At 40.0% G+C, this 14,788-nt stretch overlaps 1 protein-coding gene across 3 annotated transcripts in view; it reads right to left on the minus strand.

Annotated features, from left to right (window-relative positions):
* Nucleotides 1–10,835: 10,835 nt before the first annotated feature.
* The window catches only part of LOC125456211 (polypyrimidine tract-binding protein 2), a 60,873-nt gene continuing 56,920 nt past the window's right edge, over nucleotides 10,836–14,788 (minus strand). For 2 of the 3 annotated variants that reach the window (XM_048539106.2, XM_048539108.2), the window contains exon 15: nucleotides 10,836–13,657. In XM_048539106.2, the coding sequence (XP_048395063.1) occupies nucleotides 13,525–13,657 (133 nt within the window). In that variant the 3' untranslated portion in view covers nucleotides 10,836–13,524. The remainder of the gene's footprint in view (nucleotides 13,658–14,788) is intronic. The other variant, XM_048539107.2, reaches the window with a different exon arrangement.

Consider the following 14,788-nt stretch of genomic DNA (forward strand, 5'->3'; position numbering starts at 1 on the left):
AACAGAACAATCATTTGGGGAGGGGAATTTATTGGTTTTTCAAGGTTTTCCAAAGAACTTGTCTTAAGTAAACTTTAAGCTCTGATTGTCAAAAATCAAAAGAAGAGTTTTACTGTGATACTGAAAGGATGCATTTGATATTTGCACTTCGTATTTTAGACCCAGAATGTGAGGAATTTGCTGTGATGTAGATCTGGAGCCATACAGAAAAGAGTATTGCATCTGATGTACATACATGACAAGAAACACCTTTCATAAATACCTTTGTGTCATGCAACCACTATTCCTTAACTAGATTACGCAGTTTTTGTTTGCTGAGATTCAAAATGCTGATCATGTCTCCACTCCTTTCTCAGTTGCTTACGAACTTGCATTAAAGACCTTGCATATATATTACTCATTATCATGCTCCCAATGCACTTCACAACCAAGGAAGTGTAGTCATTTATGGTGCAGTGAAGTTTTACTAGTTTAGAAAGGTCACAGTAACAACAGATCAATTTAAGCAGCACACAAAAGGCAGGCTTAATAATTAAGACTACTGATTTTAAGGTTGTTAAATCTGATAATTACCTCCAAAATCAATTCCACTCAAACAGCCACTCTTCCTGTCTGAATGCAGTTAAATTTCTCAGGCAGCATCAATGTAGAAATTATTTTTCATGTACTAACTTCCACTGAGAACAAGGACGAGAACTCAGTCTCCCCTCTCCCATATAGTAAACTTGGTGAGGACACTAAAATAAACTTTTAAGTGTACACTTTGTCAATTTCAAATCTTTTGGCTAAATTCTGTTCTGATTCTAGAGCGCTATTTTGTTCTTCAAAAACATTTTCTGAAATCTAGTATCAGCTGATTTTTTAATCCAAATTTCTAAAAAATCTGCTAAAACTGTGTCTAATATTTTAGTGGTCCTCAATTGCAGAACAGGAGAAAGAATTCTGTACATTAGCTGCACAGATGAAGTATGTCACAATTGCCAAGTTGGTCCAGTCACAGTGGTTTGATAAATCACTGACATCAACCCATCAAAATGTGGACGGTGATAGTGCCCCAAGTTGATGGCTCTTCTAGAACTGGTGCGCTAAAAGTCCCATTTCCTACTTGCCAAACAAATCACAACCATTGTTGTCAAAGGACAAAAACCCTAAGTGGTGCAATGTGGTAAGTTATAACAGTTATGGATAATCTCTTTTTGAACAATAAATGCTAACATCAAAAAGGAGGAAGAAAGTATCATTCTTCTTCATTAATACCAGGACTGAATGTGACTGCAAAGTCAAGAGTGGATCCATTGGAGAAAAATCAGTAGGAAAACGGGGTGGAAAACTGTATCCTCCTGCTGAGGGAGCATGCTTGACATAGCCCCATCGGGTTAATGGGTGTAGCATGCTGGTGGAAATAGGACATTCATAGTTCAAATTAAATGATCAGAATGTGAGAATGGTGTCTCCCTTGCCAGATTTGAAAGGACAGGAACTGAGATGGGGGGAGGGAAGGACATGATAACAAGCTAAAAGGAAGAAATAGCTCACAATTTAAAAAGGTATTGAACTTGATTTTGAGCCCAGAACGTTGTGAAGTCCTATTTTGAAGATGAGATGTCGTTCTTCCAGTTGGCGCTGTAATTCACTGGAACACTGCAGCATGCCCAAAACACTCATGTGGGCATGTGAGCAGGACACTGTGTTAAAATGATTGGCTTCACTACAGCTTGTCACACCCCATGTCCTGCAAGGACTCCATCCCATTCTCCCAGTTCCTTTGCGTATGTGTCATCTGTTTGGATGATGCCACCTTCCAAAACAGTGCTTCTGACATGGCTTGCTTCCTCCATAACCGTGCTTTCCCACCCATTGTGGTTGAAAAGGCCCTCAACCACATCTGAGCCATCATCCGTGTTTCCACCCTTGCCCCTTCTCATATCTCACAATGTGATTGGGTTCCCCTGGTTCTCACTGTTCATCCCACCATCCACCACATTCAAAGGATCAATCTCTTCCATTTCAGACAACTCCAAATATGTCTTCCCCTCACTCCACAGCCACAAACACCATTCCTCTCTCCATGTCACATTCCCATGCAACTACAGAAGGTGCAACACCTGCCTCTTCACCACCTCCCCCCACTCACCAAGAGCCTAACCAGTCTTTCCAAGTGAGATGTTGCTTCACCTGTACCACCTCCAATCTTGTGTATTGTATTTGCTGCACCCAATGTGGCCTACTCTACATCGGAAAAACCAAATGCAGACCGGGTGACTGCTTTGTGGTACACCTCCAGTCTGTGTGCAAGCATAACCCTGACCTTCCTGTACATGGTCATTTTAACACAGCGTCCTCAGCATGCTGCAGTGTTCCAGTAAATTACAGTGCAAACTGGAGGAACAACATCTCGTCTTCAGGCTAGGCACTTTTCAGCCTTCTGCACTCATTACTGAGTTCAGCACCTTTAAATTGTGAACCATTTCTGTAGCTTGTTATCATGTCCTCCCATCTCAAACATTCACCCATCCGCACCTCCCCAAGTCCCAGTAAAAAGTCCTTTCAGGCCTGGCAGTTTGGCAGAACAATGCTGTGTGCCTTTTTCACATTCCAATCACTTACTCTGAACTAGCAACATCTTTTCTCCACCAGCACTCTACACTCATTTCCCCACACCATCATTCCCATTATCCAAACCATAGCATAAATGTTCTCTCTCTCTCTCTCTCTCTCTCTCTCTATGGATACCGTCTGAACCACTGTGATCTGCATTTGTTATTTTCATGCCTAGCTACTTTGGCTGGATTTAATATTCTGGGGAATCAAACTTAGAAAAGTAAAAGCAGTAAGGCTGCAAAAATCTTGGTTGAAACTTGGTAACCTGGTTAAGTCAACATGACAGTATTTCGGCTACTTTGCAAACCACGAGGGCTGTATTTTCCCAAAATTCAAAGTGTCAAGTTTGATTTGTTTTATGGAGGGGTTCTCTTCATGAAGTCCAGTGAGATATCCCACACAATTCATATACAGCACACCACTGTGGTGCCACCTTCATGCTCTCTTGCACTCACCAGTGGTGATGGCACGGTGCTGGGACCTTCCAGGTACCCAACCACAGGCTCCAAATGTGTAGACCACGCATGTGTGCAGTCAAACACTGCCAGCCAGAATATCCCACCACAGTACAAATAGTGGGAGAGAAGCAAAAACAACAGTCCTGAGAAAACATAGGCAGTACAGGTGACACTTTATTGTAAGCAGAATTTCACATTTGTAAACAGTGGGGTTTGGTGGATTACTGGTTAGCACTGCTGCCTCACAGCGCCAGGGATCTGGTTTCAGTTCCAATTCCAGCCTCTGGCAGTTGTAAAAACTCATTCTCCCCATGTCTGCGTGGGTTTCCTCCAAGTGCTCCAGTTTCATCCCACAGTCCAAAGGTGTGCAGGTTAGGTGGATTGGTCATGTTAAATTTCCCATTGTGTCCAGGGATATGCAGGCTGGCTGGGTTAGCTATGCAAAATACAGGGTTACAGGTATATGGAGGGGTTAAGGTCTGCTTGGGATGCTCTTCAGAGGTTCAGTGTGCATTTGATGGGCCAAATGGCTTGCTTCCACACTGCAGTTATTAAAAAAAAGGCATTTTACCTCATGGCTATAGCTGCAAGAATGATGCTAAACAGACTACTCATCCTTCATGCTTCACTTTCTCTAATGCCCACTGTAGCATAACATCTTATCCTTGTTGAACATGGTGTAAAGCTTTTAAATAGTTATTAATGCTAACTCTTATCAAACAGAAAAAACAGAAAAAAAACAAAAAGTTGTGTTTGCTTCTGTGACTAATCAAGGGCTGCTCACCTTTTGAGTAAATACACAATTACAGTCAATGAATGATGACATCGCACACCTCACATCAATTGGAATCAACTGTCAATTAAAGTGCTATCTGGCTCATTGCACCCAACATAACATTGTCCAACAATGGCAGAAGAGGTATTCCTTCTGTTCAATATCCACATTTTCCTCCTCAGAAGACTCGCTGCTCTCCCAGCTCTTCGGCATTCATGACATCTCTTCACCTGCCCCAGTTGTGCAGAGCACAGAATGCAAGGATTTTGCAGATCACACTGCCTTGGAATTGGAATCTTAAATCTTAATAGAACCGCCAGCAGCAAGCAGGGTTGATGGTAAAGCAGCAAGCAGAGTAGCTTCAGCAGTTCTGCTGGGATCTGCAGCAGCAGGTAACTACAACTAGAGGAGTGAACTAGGTTGGAACAGATGAACTTTGGGAGAAGGACTTACAGGGAAGTGGATCAAATAGACAAAAGATTTCCCCAACTAGATTTAAACTAGCAGCTTAGCTTGAGGTAAATTTGGTGCTGCCTTTGTTCAATGTTAATTTGATGTCATGTAATGACCTGCTGCAAGCAGAATATCAAACCCCTGCTTCACACCCTTTGGGCAACCCGTACATTCACAGCATATGCGAAGTGATGTGATATTGCAGTACCCAGTAGATCCTTGGAAGATGTCAGTGACAGATTTAGCACTGCTGTCACCATGGTAGTTATTAGGCTAATCACACCCCACTTTAGTTTGCAAGCCTTCTCCAACAAATGACGTTTGTGGTGTCAGCTATAGACATCGTCATTCAGTCGCAGCACTTCACCTCGCACATCTGGACAAAGTAGCAGCAAGGACAACAAGTTCTGGTGCAACTGAAATACCACCTTGTTGGGGGGGGAACCTTCCATTGCAACATTATTATTCAGAGGCTGTTTAGGAGTCACGAGAGGCTGCTAACAGCATTGGTTTTGCCAAAAGAACTGGTTCCTCCCCAGCAAGGCATTTGATAAGGTTCCCCACGGCAGGCTTATTCATAAAGTCAGGAGGTATGGGATACAGGGTGATTTGGTTGTCTGGATTCAGAATTGGTTGGCTGACAGGAGGCAGAGAGTGGTTGTAAACGGTAAGTATTCTGCCTGGAGGTCAGTGCTGAGTGGTGTCCCGCAGGGCTCTGTTCTTTGTAGTTTTTATAAATGACTTGGATAAGGAGGTTGAAGAGCGGGTTAGTATGTTTGCTGATGACACAAAGGTTGGAGGTGACGTTGATAATATCGAGGGCTATGGCAGGCTTCAGCGAGATATTGACAGTATGCAGAGCTGGGCTGAGAAATGGCAGATGGAGTTCAACCTGGATAAATGCGAGGTGATGCATTGTGGAAGGTCGAACTTAAATGCTGAATATAGGATTAAAGGTAGGATTCTCAGCAGCATGGAGGAACAGCGGGATCTTGGTGTTCAAGTGCATAGCTCCCTCAAAGTTGCCACCCAAGTGGATAAGGTTTTTACGAAAGCATATAGTATTTTTGGCTTTCATTAATGGGGGAATCAAGTTTAAGAGTCACGAGGTTATGCTGCAGCTCTACAAAACCCTGGTGAGACCACACTTGGAATATTATATTGTGTCCAGTTCTGGTCGCCCTATTATAGGAAAGATGTAGAGGCTTTGGAAAGGGTGCAAAGGAGGTTTACCAGGATGCTGCCTGGACTGGAGGGCTTGTCTTACAAAGGAGAGGTTGACTGAGGTCCCACTTCTCTCTCTGGAGAGGAGGAAGAGAGAGGTGAGCTGATCGAGGTGTACAAGGTACTGAGAGGGATGGTTGGAGTCAATAGCCAGAGACTTTTCCCCAGAGCTGGATTGACTGTCACAAGGGGTCATAGTTTTAAAGGTGTTAGGCGGAAGGTATAGAGGAGACATTAGAGGGAGGTTCTTCACCCAGAGAGTTGTGAGCACATGGAATAGTTTACCAGTGGTAGTCGTGAAAGTGGAGTCATTAGTGACATTTAAGCAACTGCTGGACATGCACATGGACTACAGTGAATTGAGGAGAATGTAGGTTAGGTTATTTTATTTTTGGATTAGGATTATTCCACGGCACAACAGCATGGGCCAAAAAGGGCCTGTACTGTGCTGTACTCTATGTTCTAATTTCTGGTGATTTCATTGAGCAGGGGCCATAGCAATGATGACCCCAGCTATAGCTGCATCAATTGGTCACAATTCCAATGATCCTGTGGTGAGGAATTTCTAAGACAGACTGTTATTAAATGTGAATGCTGACTGATCATATTATTCACAAAGGACACATTAGCGCAGTCAGTCCTCCATACAGTAGGAAGACTCTGGACAGAGAGGGCCATGGAATGCCTCTACATGGGTCTTTGACAGTGGACCTTGAAGCATGCCTCTAAAGCTAATCTACACACAGTAAGAGACTAACTGTAGAATCACTGAAACATTACTCTGCCTTCCACCATCCTGAATCTACCAATCTACCACTCAACACTCAGCACCCAATACAGAATTAGTTGTGAGCATATTAGCAAATATGGTCAATGTCAAGTTGCAAATGGATTCTATCCAGGAGTCTGTTCACATTGTCTTGCATTGTGTTTTAATCTGCGTATAAACCAATGTAAAACAGTCACTTAAATTCAGGAAATATTCATATATAAGGGTCTTCAAAATTACATCTAAGGGATCATGTTCGTAAGTCAGATGTTCCTAAATCAGGCACTCCCTGTAACAATATCTGATGTCATTCCATCAATGAATCTCCCACTATCAACAGCTTGGGGTAACTGACCAGAAAGTGAACTCACCATATAAATACTGTGGCTTCTAGGGCAGATTTAAAAAAAAAGGGTGAGGAATCCTGCAGAAACTCACTGCCAGACTCCCCAAAGCCTGAGCACCACCTACAACACACAAGACAGGAGTATAAATGGCATATTCCCCACTTGCCTAGATAGGTGCAGCTCTAACAAACTCATGAAGATTGTCATCATTGAGAAAAAGAACAGTCCAGTTGATTCACTACATATACACAAAATATCCACTCCCTCCACCAATGACACTTAATTGCAGCAGTATATACACTTTCTACATGTATTGTAGAAATCGCCAAGCATCCTTAGACAGTACTTTCCAAACACACAACTATTTCCATCTAGAAGCACAAGGACAGCAGAAAACACCATCTGCTATTTCCCCAAGTCACTCGCCATGTTAACTTCGAAATATATGGCCATGTCTTTATTGCTGGTGGGTCAAAATCCTGGAATTCCTTTCCTAACAGCAGTGTGGGTCTGACCTACATCATATGGACTACAGCAGTTCATGAAGCCAGCTCACCACCACCTTAAGAGCAACTAAGGATGGTCATTACAGGCTGGTCAGCCAATGGCCAGACCCAACGAGTGAATTAAAAAAAAAACTTGAAATCAAAATGCCAACTTTTTGGTGATACTATGGGTCTACAGCACAGTAAACAATTTCGCTTAACACCATTCAGTACAGAGCCAGAAAGTGGTGTTTTTCTGAAACGAATGCTATTACAGTAGCCTTTCAACTTGCACATTTAAATCACATATTTCATCTGAAGTTGGTGTCACATTTTCACGTAACCTCATTGCTAACTTTATAAAATTTTGGGAGCAATAGCAATGGCACTCCATTTAGCACTGCTACCTTACAGCACCTGGGATCTATGGCTGATTCTAATTTTGGGCAATTGTCTGTGTGGTTTGCTTGTTCTCCCTACGTCACATCAGTTTCCACTGGATGTTCTAGTTTTCCCACCACCCACCTCACTCTTCTACTGTCTAAAATGATGTGCAGGTTACGTAGATTGGATTTGCAAAATTGTCCTACTGTGTCCAGGGATATGCAGGCTACGTGGATTAGCCATGGTAAATGGGGGACTTATGGGGATGGGTAGGATGCTCTTCGGAGAATCAGTGGACTCAACGGGTCAAATAGCCTCAATCTGCACTGTAGGTGTTGTACGATTCAATAGATGAACAGAAGAATTGTTGTCTTACTAATGCTCTATGAGAAGGTGAACCTTTTCCCAAACACATTTTAAAAACTAAAACATTCTCAGCAAAATCTCAGTATACTTCAGGGGAAAATCACATTGAGCTATTATTTCTTCAGAATAAGAATTTTATTCTTATCTTAATTAACAAGCCACATATCACTCTGCATAGGCAAAATGGATTTAAGTGGATCAAATGCCTACTCAAATCTAAAAGGTCATCAAGTTAAAATTCTTTTTAAATTGTCAACTGGGTTGCATAGTGAGTTACTAAGAGAACATAGAAAAGCAAATGCTAAACTTTATTACAATTCTAAGTATTGGACAGTTTTAATTTCCATCCTAAAGACGAGTGGGGAGGCAATGGCCTAGTGGTATTGTCACTGGACAGTTAAGTCAGACAATTTTCTGGGACCCCCAGTCCAAATCCTGCCATTGCAAGAGGTGGAATTTGAACTCAATAAGTAGACTCTTAATTCAAGGTAATGACGACTGTGAATCTAGTGTTGATTGTCAGGAAAAATCCATCCGGTTCACTAATCCCTTTTAGGGAAGGAAACAGCCAGCCTTACCTGGTCTGGCCTAAGTATGACTCCAGACCCACAGCAATGTGGTTGATTCTTAACTGCCCTCTGGGCACTACACATGGATAATAAATGCTGCCTGTCTAGCCAGGCCCTCATCCCATGAATGAATAAAGGATATGTAGCATTTATTGGAAGGATATTCAATAAAAGTGTATGGGATATCGTGTGGAATCATGTCAATGCAATGTAGTTTTATAACATGAACAGCAGAGTACAACTTTAGGCTCACCATTTGAAAAGGTCTACACTTGCATTGAAGGCAGGTCAGAGAACGTTCCGAGTTGAAGGGGCTGTCTTTGTGCAGGTTGGTTCAGGATTTGAAAAAAAAATCATAGGGTCAACAGGGTAAATGCTGACAGGATGTTTCCCTTAAGGGAAATTGTGAGCTAGGGACACTTTAAAAAATATGGGCCTCTTACTGCACAAAGGCAAGTAATTTCTTAGAATTCCACAAACCAATAATGTTCAGCTATGCTGCAGAGAGCAGTGCAGGGCTAGTCACTAAATATCTAACGTGTTGAATGTATTCAATCTTGAAATGAGTCAATGGATATTTGAGGCAGGGATGGGATGGGATGGGATGGGATTGTGTGAAGGAGCAGATAGGAAAGAGAGGAACCGAGACCATACAGTCAGGTCAGTCACAGATGTTACTGAACAGTGGAATTCAGAAGACTAAAATGGCCAATACCACTGCCTTAGATGTGTCATTTTGGTCAGATTTTCTCCAACTGGAAGGCCAAAGCCATTGTCTTCCATCCCTAGACCTAAACATTATCAGACTAAACCAGAGGTTTAATGGGTGATGCATTATTGGGTCATGCAATAGGAGATGATTCATTTTAAAGGGGGTTGGTGGTTTGATTTGAGAGATGTGTGAGGCAAGATTTTCATACAGGGGTGCTGAGTGTTTGAAATGTGCTGCCATAGGTGGTGGCGGAAGCACTCTCAGTAGCAGCATTCAAGCAGCACCTGGAAGAATACATGAATAAGAAACAAAGAGAGATATATGGATCCTGTAAGTGAAGACAATTTTAGTCTGGAATGGCAAAACTGTGTCAACTTTGGCCCTCCAAGCCTAAGGACCTGTTCCGTGCTGTATCGTTCTTTGTTCTTAGCCTGGGGCAGGCAGCCTGGGGCAGCAATAGGGGCAAGGTTGAGCCCAATATGGCTAAGAGGTTATGGGCTGTGGTGTGTTTTTTTTTTGTTCCTAACTCCTCGTTCGTAAGGGCTGTAATGTTTTAACCTTTTAAACACTTCTTTAACATTTTCATGCTTAAAAATGTGTTTCTCACTTACCATGAACATTCAGCCTTTGGTAACTTCAGAATATTAGAACAATCTTACAAATGCATGTGCCAAGATATAACAATAACGGAATTAGTATGTAGCAAAATGCAGAAGTGGAAATTAGAAATAGGTAGATCCTGAAGGCTGCATTTAGATGAAATGGAAACAGCGAGAGTAAAATGAGATTAGATGATTACTTACAAATGAGCCGGTAAATGTGATGATAAACTGAATTTCAAAATGATTTGTACCATGTCAATATTAATATAAAGTTCTATTTCCTAATACAAGGTTGACATGTTAACTTCTGTTCGAGCTCAGCTTTTAAAAGCTGACAGTCAAAACTTTTGGAATTTATGACTATGAGGAAGTTAAGTCCTTTCTGTCGAAGGAGTTTGCATTGCATGCATGATAACAATTGAAAAGAATTTATTGAGAGGACTAGCTGGTTCATCTTGGTGTATAGAGTAAATACAGCAGTGAGTGACAGTTCAGCTATAAACTTTGAATCTTCAGCTGATGCTGGTATGATTATCTGTGCAGAATTAGAGAAATCATAGCATTAGTTCCTAATGGACATTAATTCATATCCCAGTTCCTTTTAATTAAGCACTGTCACAAACCATATTTTGCTCATTTACTACAACTGGCACGTTCAAGGGGAAATACCCAAAATGGTCCAGCAAGTAATTTTTAGGACTCGGGCCAAAGTTCTTTTTCTTTTCCTGCCAGCTGTGGTACACTCAATCTGGAAGGCATGCATATAAAAGGAGCCTGAAATAAAAAAGATGCCCCATTTCACAAGCTCTAATAAATTCTCACTTTTAGCTGCACAAAGCTAATGAAAGGACAGATGAAAATATTTTAACAGATCTTTAGGCATCAGCATTTAAAGGTTACCATTGCAAGTCAAACTTTTAAGTTATATTTAAACAAGAAGAAAACTAGATGATTTTCAGGCCAAACATATATTGCGCTTTCTGAAATTCTGTTGTTAGAAATCAAAACGTGCTTTTAATGTATTTTTTTGAAGGCAATGACAATTTTATCATAGCTGTACAAAATGTTTTGTTCGGTTATACCATGTGTGTAATATTTCTCAACTATTGACTTGAAGCAGTTTTAACACAATTACATATTTCTGATCAATCTATAGTTATGAAATTTCAAAAATGTACTTTTTGGAGGTACCAAAATTCAAGGATAACGGATTAATTTACACACAAAATCAGCTGTCTATCCATTAACGTACTTTTGACAACTTTTGAATAAGAGAACTACTGTATTTTGCACAGACTACCACTGTCAGTAGTAAACCCAGTTTCAGTGTGATGACACATTCCTAGCACAAAAGCTTTCAGAATGACTGACTGCAAAATGTTCTTCAAAAAAAACTGCACAAATTCACATTTAAAACCAAGTTTTCACTGGTGACAAAGAAACTTGGTGACTTCATTTCTGTCCATCATAGATTTCCACATTTAACTTAAAGCATGCTATTTCTGTCAGTACGGACAAAACCATGTCTAAAATGACTATGTGGAGCAAATACGTAGTTCTACAATTCTGAAGGACTTCCTGGAATGTTAAATTTGTGCAAAGGAATGTCTGGGCATCCATCACTCTGAACGAATAAACTATTAATTGCTAGAAATGTTGAAATGGAATGCTTTATCTTAAAAAAAAAACTTACCAAACATTTTATTTCCTATTTCCATCTTTGAAAATTACAGAACTTAGCACAGATCACTTAAGTATTCATTGCAAAATGCTGGGTTTAAAATTTTCCAAATTTCCAAAAATTTTTTCAAGAAAGAAATTGTTTATGGCTCTTTCAAACAAAAACCAAGAACACTTGCATCACATTCTGGCTTTAACTCCAGAGAAAATATCTTAAATCTTTTAATTTTGAATTTGGTCTTAACTGTAAGTTTGAAACAACTAATGCCATTTTGTATCAGAGATAATGGGAACTGCAGATGCTGGAGAATTCCAAGATAATAAAATGTGAGGCTGGATGAACACAGCAGGCCAAGCAGCATCTCAGGAGCACAAAAGCTGACGTTTCGGGCCTAGACCCTTCAGAGATGTTTGAGATAAAGGCAACCAAAACATATTTTGCCTGCTCCTGCTACCTTATATTTTTCCATGTTAAGTTTAGTACATTCAATATAGGAAGTCTACAATGCATCAAATTTATTTCATCTATTTTCAAAACTACTTGAAGAAAAATTATGCATTATCACTAAAATGAACTACTGGCATTTATGCCTAATGTTGTTTCTCAAGAGACTGCAGAAATCTTCAAAATCGGTCTGTTAGATAACATTTCCTTTTCTTTCCCAAGAAAAATACATATCTATTTGAATTAGGTTCCTTATCAAAACTGCAAGCTGTAAAATTTAAATACCGCATATACAAATCGGATAGTGACGCAAATTGCTTCACTTACACCTCAAATTGAGCAATAGCAAGTCACAGGAATAAGGTTGTATGCAAATTATCATCCTAAAGAGTTTAACCATGAAGTTAGAAGCTTAAAATGAGGTGAAGACAAACAAGGGAAGTGAGGAAAAGCAGTACAGAAAGACAGAAAAAGGTGGATAGAGCTACAGAAGTATTTATTAGGCATGCTACAGCAAGCGAACAGAGTACACGGAAAAGAAAATCAAAGCCAACACAACCATCAAACATCCCAATTTTGTTAGAAAATTAATTTTAATTGTGCCTCTTTCAAACTATACTGAGATTTACATTGCTAGAGATCAAGATGTAAAAACATAACTAATATAGAAAATATATATGACCTTTTTTGCTACATAGTTCAGATATGCTATGTATATGATTTATGCTAATACATAGATCTGAAAAGTTCTTGGCCAAACTACTTAAATTTAACAACACTTATAATTGTTGGACTTTCTTCAAGGTGATGAACTTTACTCTTACAATTCCTCTTATTTGAAGATACAGAGCTGTTTATATTAAAGTCTGTTTCAGTTCAAATACAAAATGTCTTGAAGAGGTTTATTAAAACTGAATATTACAATGCAAGGTAAATTAAGACTAAAGGCACATAAACTTTGGTCCCACCTGGTTGTCCATTCTAGAAAACTGCCACAAAACTATTCTTCATGCTTCTTATTTTGAAGCATTTTTTCTTTTGCCTTTCTATGACACATGCACCAATTTCATTAACTAACTAGACTTGACTGCACATGCTCAAAAAATCCACAGCCATTTCAGTCCTTAATTACAAACTAAAGATGGTAATAGAAATGCAGATAAGCAATTTGCAATGTCAACTGCAAACATCTACAAAATGTATATTCAGCAACAAGCAAGACTGTAACTTAGTGTTAACATTTACACAATACTCCCAACTATTACTTAAATTCTCCAACCATGTGCCCAAAAGAAGGCCCCAGCTTCACTTTCATAGTATATTCAACTTTTAAGGCACATTTCTCTTCGTATTTTTCTACTAAATAAAAAGACAATTATTCAAATTTCCAAAACCTAAAAATGAATGATTTCTCTGAAAAAAACTTCAACATAAGAATGTTTTGAACTTTCATCCCAAGCAGTTGCTGAATGAATTTTCTCTGCCCCTTCTAGTGATTGCTTATCCTTCCAACTTCAGTATAACAAATGTACATATGAAGGAATGACATTAGCTGGAATTGCCAAACTCTGGTCCCACCTTCCTGAAACAAGTCTACTAATAAACCACAAAATCAAAATCAAATAATTCAACTGTGAGCTTTCTCTGGGTATTTTCAGATAGTCGATTTGGAGAAGGAGACTCTCAGATGATGATTCTCTCCAAGATCATAGTTGTGAAGGTCAATGAGTGCCTGAATTGCTTCCTCCACAGAACACATTTGCAGCAGCGCCATTTTGTGATCCCTTCTGAAACAAAAGTACGGAATTAGAGAAAAGTGTGCGTGCTTTTTTTTAAGAAAAAGCTATATCTAGTTTTGTTTGTTTTGCCAACAATACTTAGTGCTTTTAAATTCAGGAAACCACAACCTTATACACAAGAATATATGATTGAATTTTACACACAATTGGCAGAATCAAATGAAATTTTGAAATTTGACAGTTAAAACTAATTTTTGTGTACATTCTCAATTGAATGTGAATTTTCCTAACCAAATAGAACATAAATTACATTGATCATAGAACAATACAGCACAGGAACAGGGCCTTTGGAACACCACGTCTGCACCAACCGTGACACCACTCTAAACTAATCCCACCTGCCTACACATGGCTCATAAGACCGTAAGATAGAGAAGCAGAATTAGGCCATTTGAATCAATCTGCCGTGCCAATCATGGCTGATAATGTTTCTCAGCCCCATTCTCCTGCCTAATCTCCATAGCCCATATTAATCAAGAACCTAACTTTGTCTTAAACACACTGACTTGGCCTCCACAACTTTATGACAGTGAGTTCCAAGTCATGGTATTGTAGGAAGGTAACAAGCTGTTGTGGATGTTTGAGGGTGGATCAGGGGTATGACAGAGAGAATAGTCCTTCTGAAATGTGAAGAAAAAGAGGTAAAGTTGTGTTTGGTGTGGTATCACAAGAGAGGTGATAGAAAATGTTCCAATAAATGGGCAAGGTTAGGTTCAATACAATCCCCACCAACCATTCCGACACCCCTCCCATGCCGTAACCATAAAAGATGCACCACCTGCCTGCACACCACCACCTTCACCTCCATCCAAAGCCAAAGAATAGTTCTTCCCAGGTGAGAGAGTTTATTCTGCATCTCCTCCAACCCAGTCTACTGCATCCGGTGCTCTACATCAATGACACCAAACCTGGACTAGGCGACCATTTCATCAAGCATCTTCGCCTGGCCAAAATGGCCTAGTCAGTACCCATTTCAACTCCACACACCACTCCCCACCCCACTTTACTGCCCCCCTGACGTGTCCATTCTTAGCCTCCTCCTGTGTCTTAGTGAATCAGGTTGCAAATTTGACAAACACCTTATCTTCTATCTGCTCACCCAGTGGTCTTAACATTGAA

This window comes from Stegostoma tigrinum, chromosome 8 (genome assembly GCF_030684315.1).
Source record: "Stegostoma tigrinum isolate sSteTig4 chromosome 8, sSteTig4.hap1, whole genome shotgun sequence".
In the NCBI taxonomy this organism is placed as follows: domain Eukaryota; kingdom Metazoa; phylum Chordata; class Chondrichthyes; order Orectolobiformes; family Stegostomatidae; genus Stegostoma; species Stegostoma tigrinum.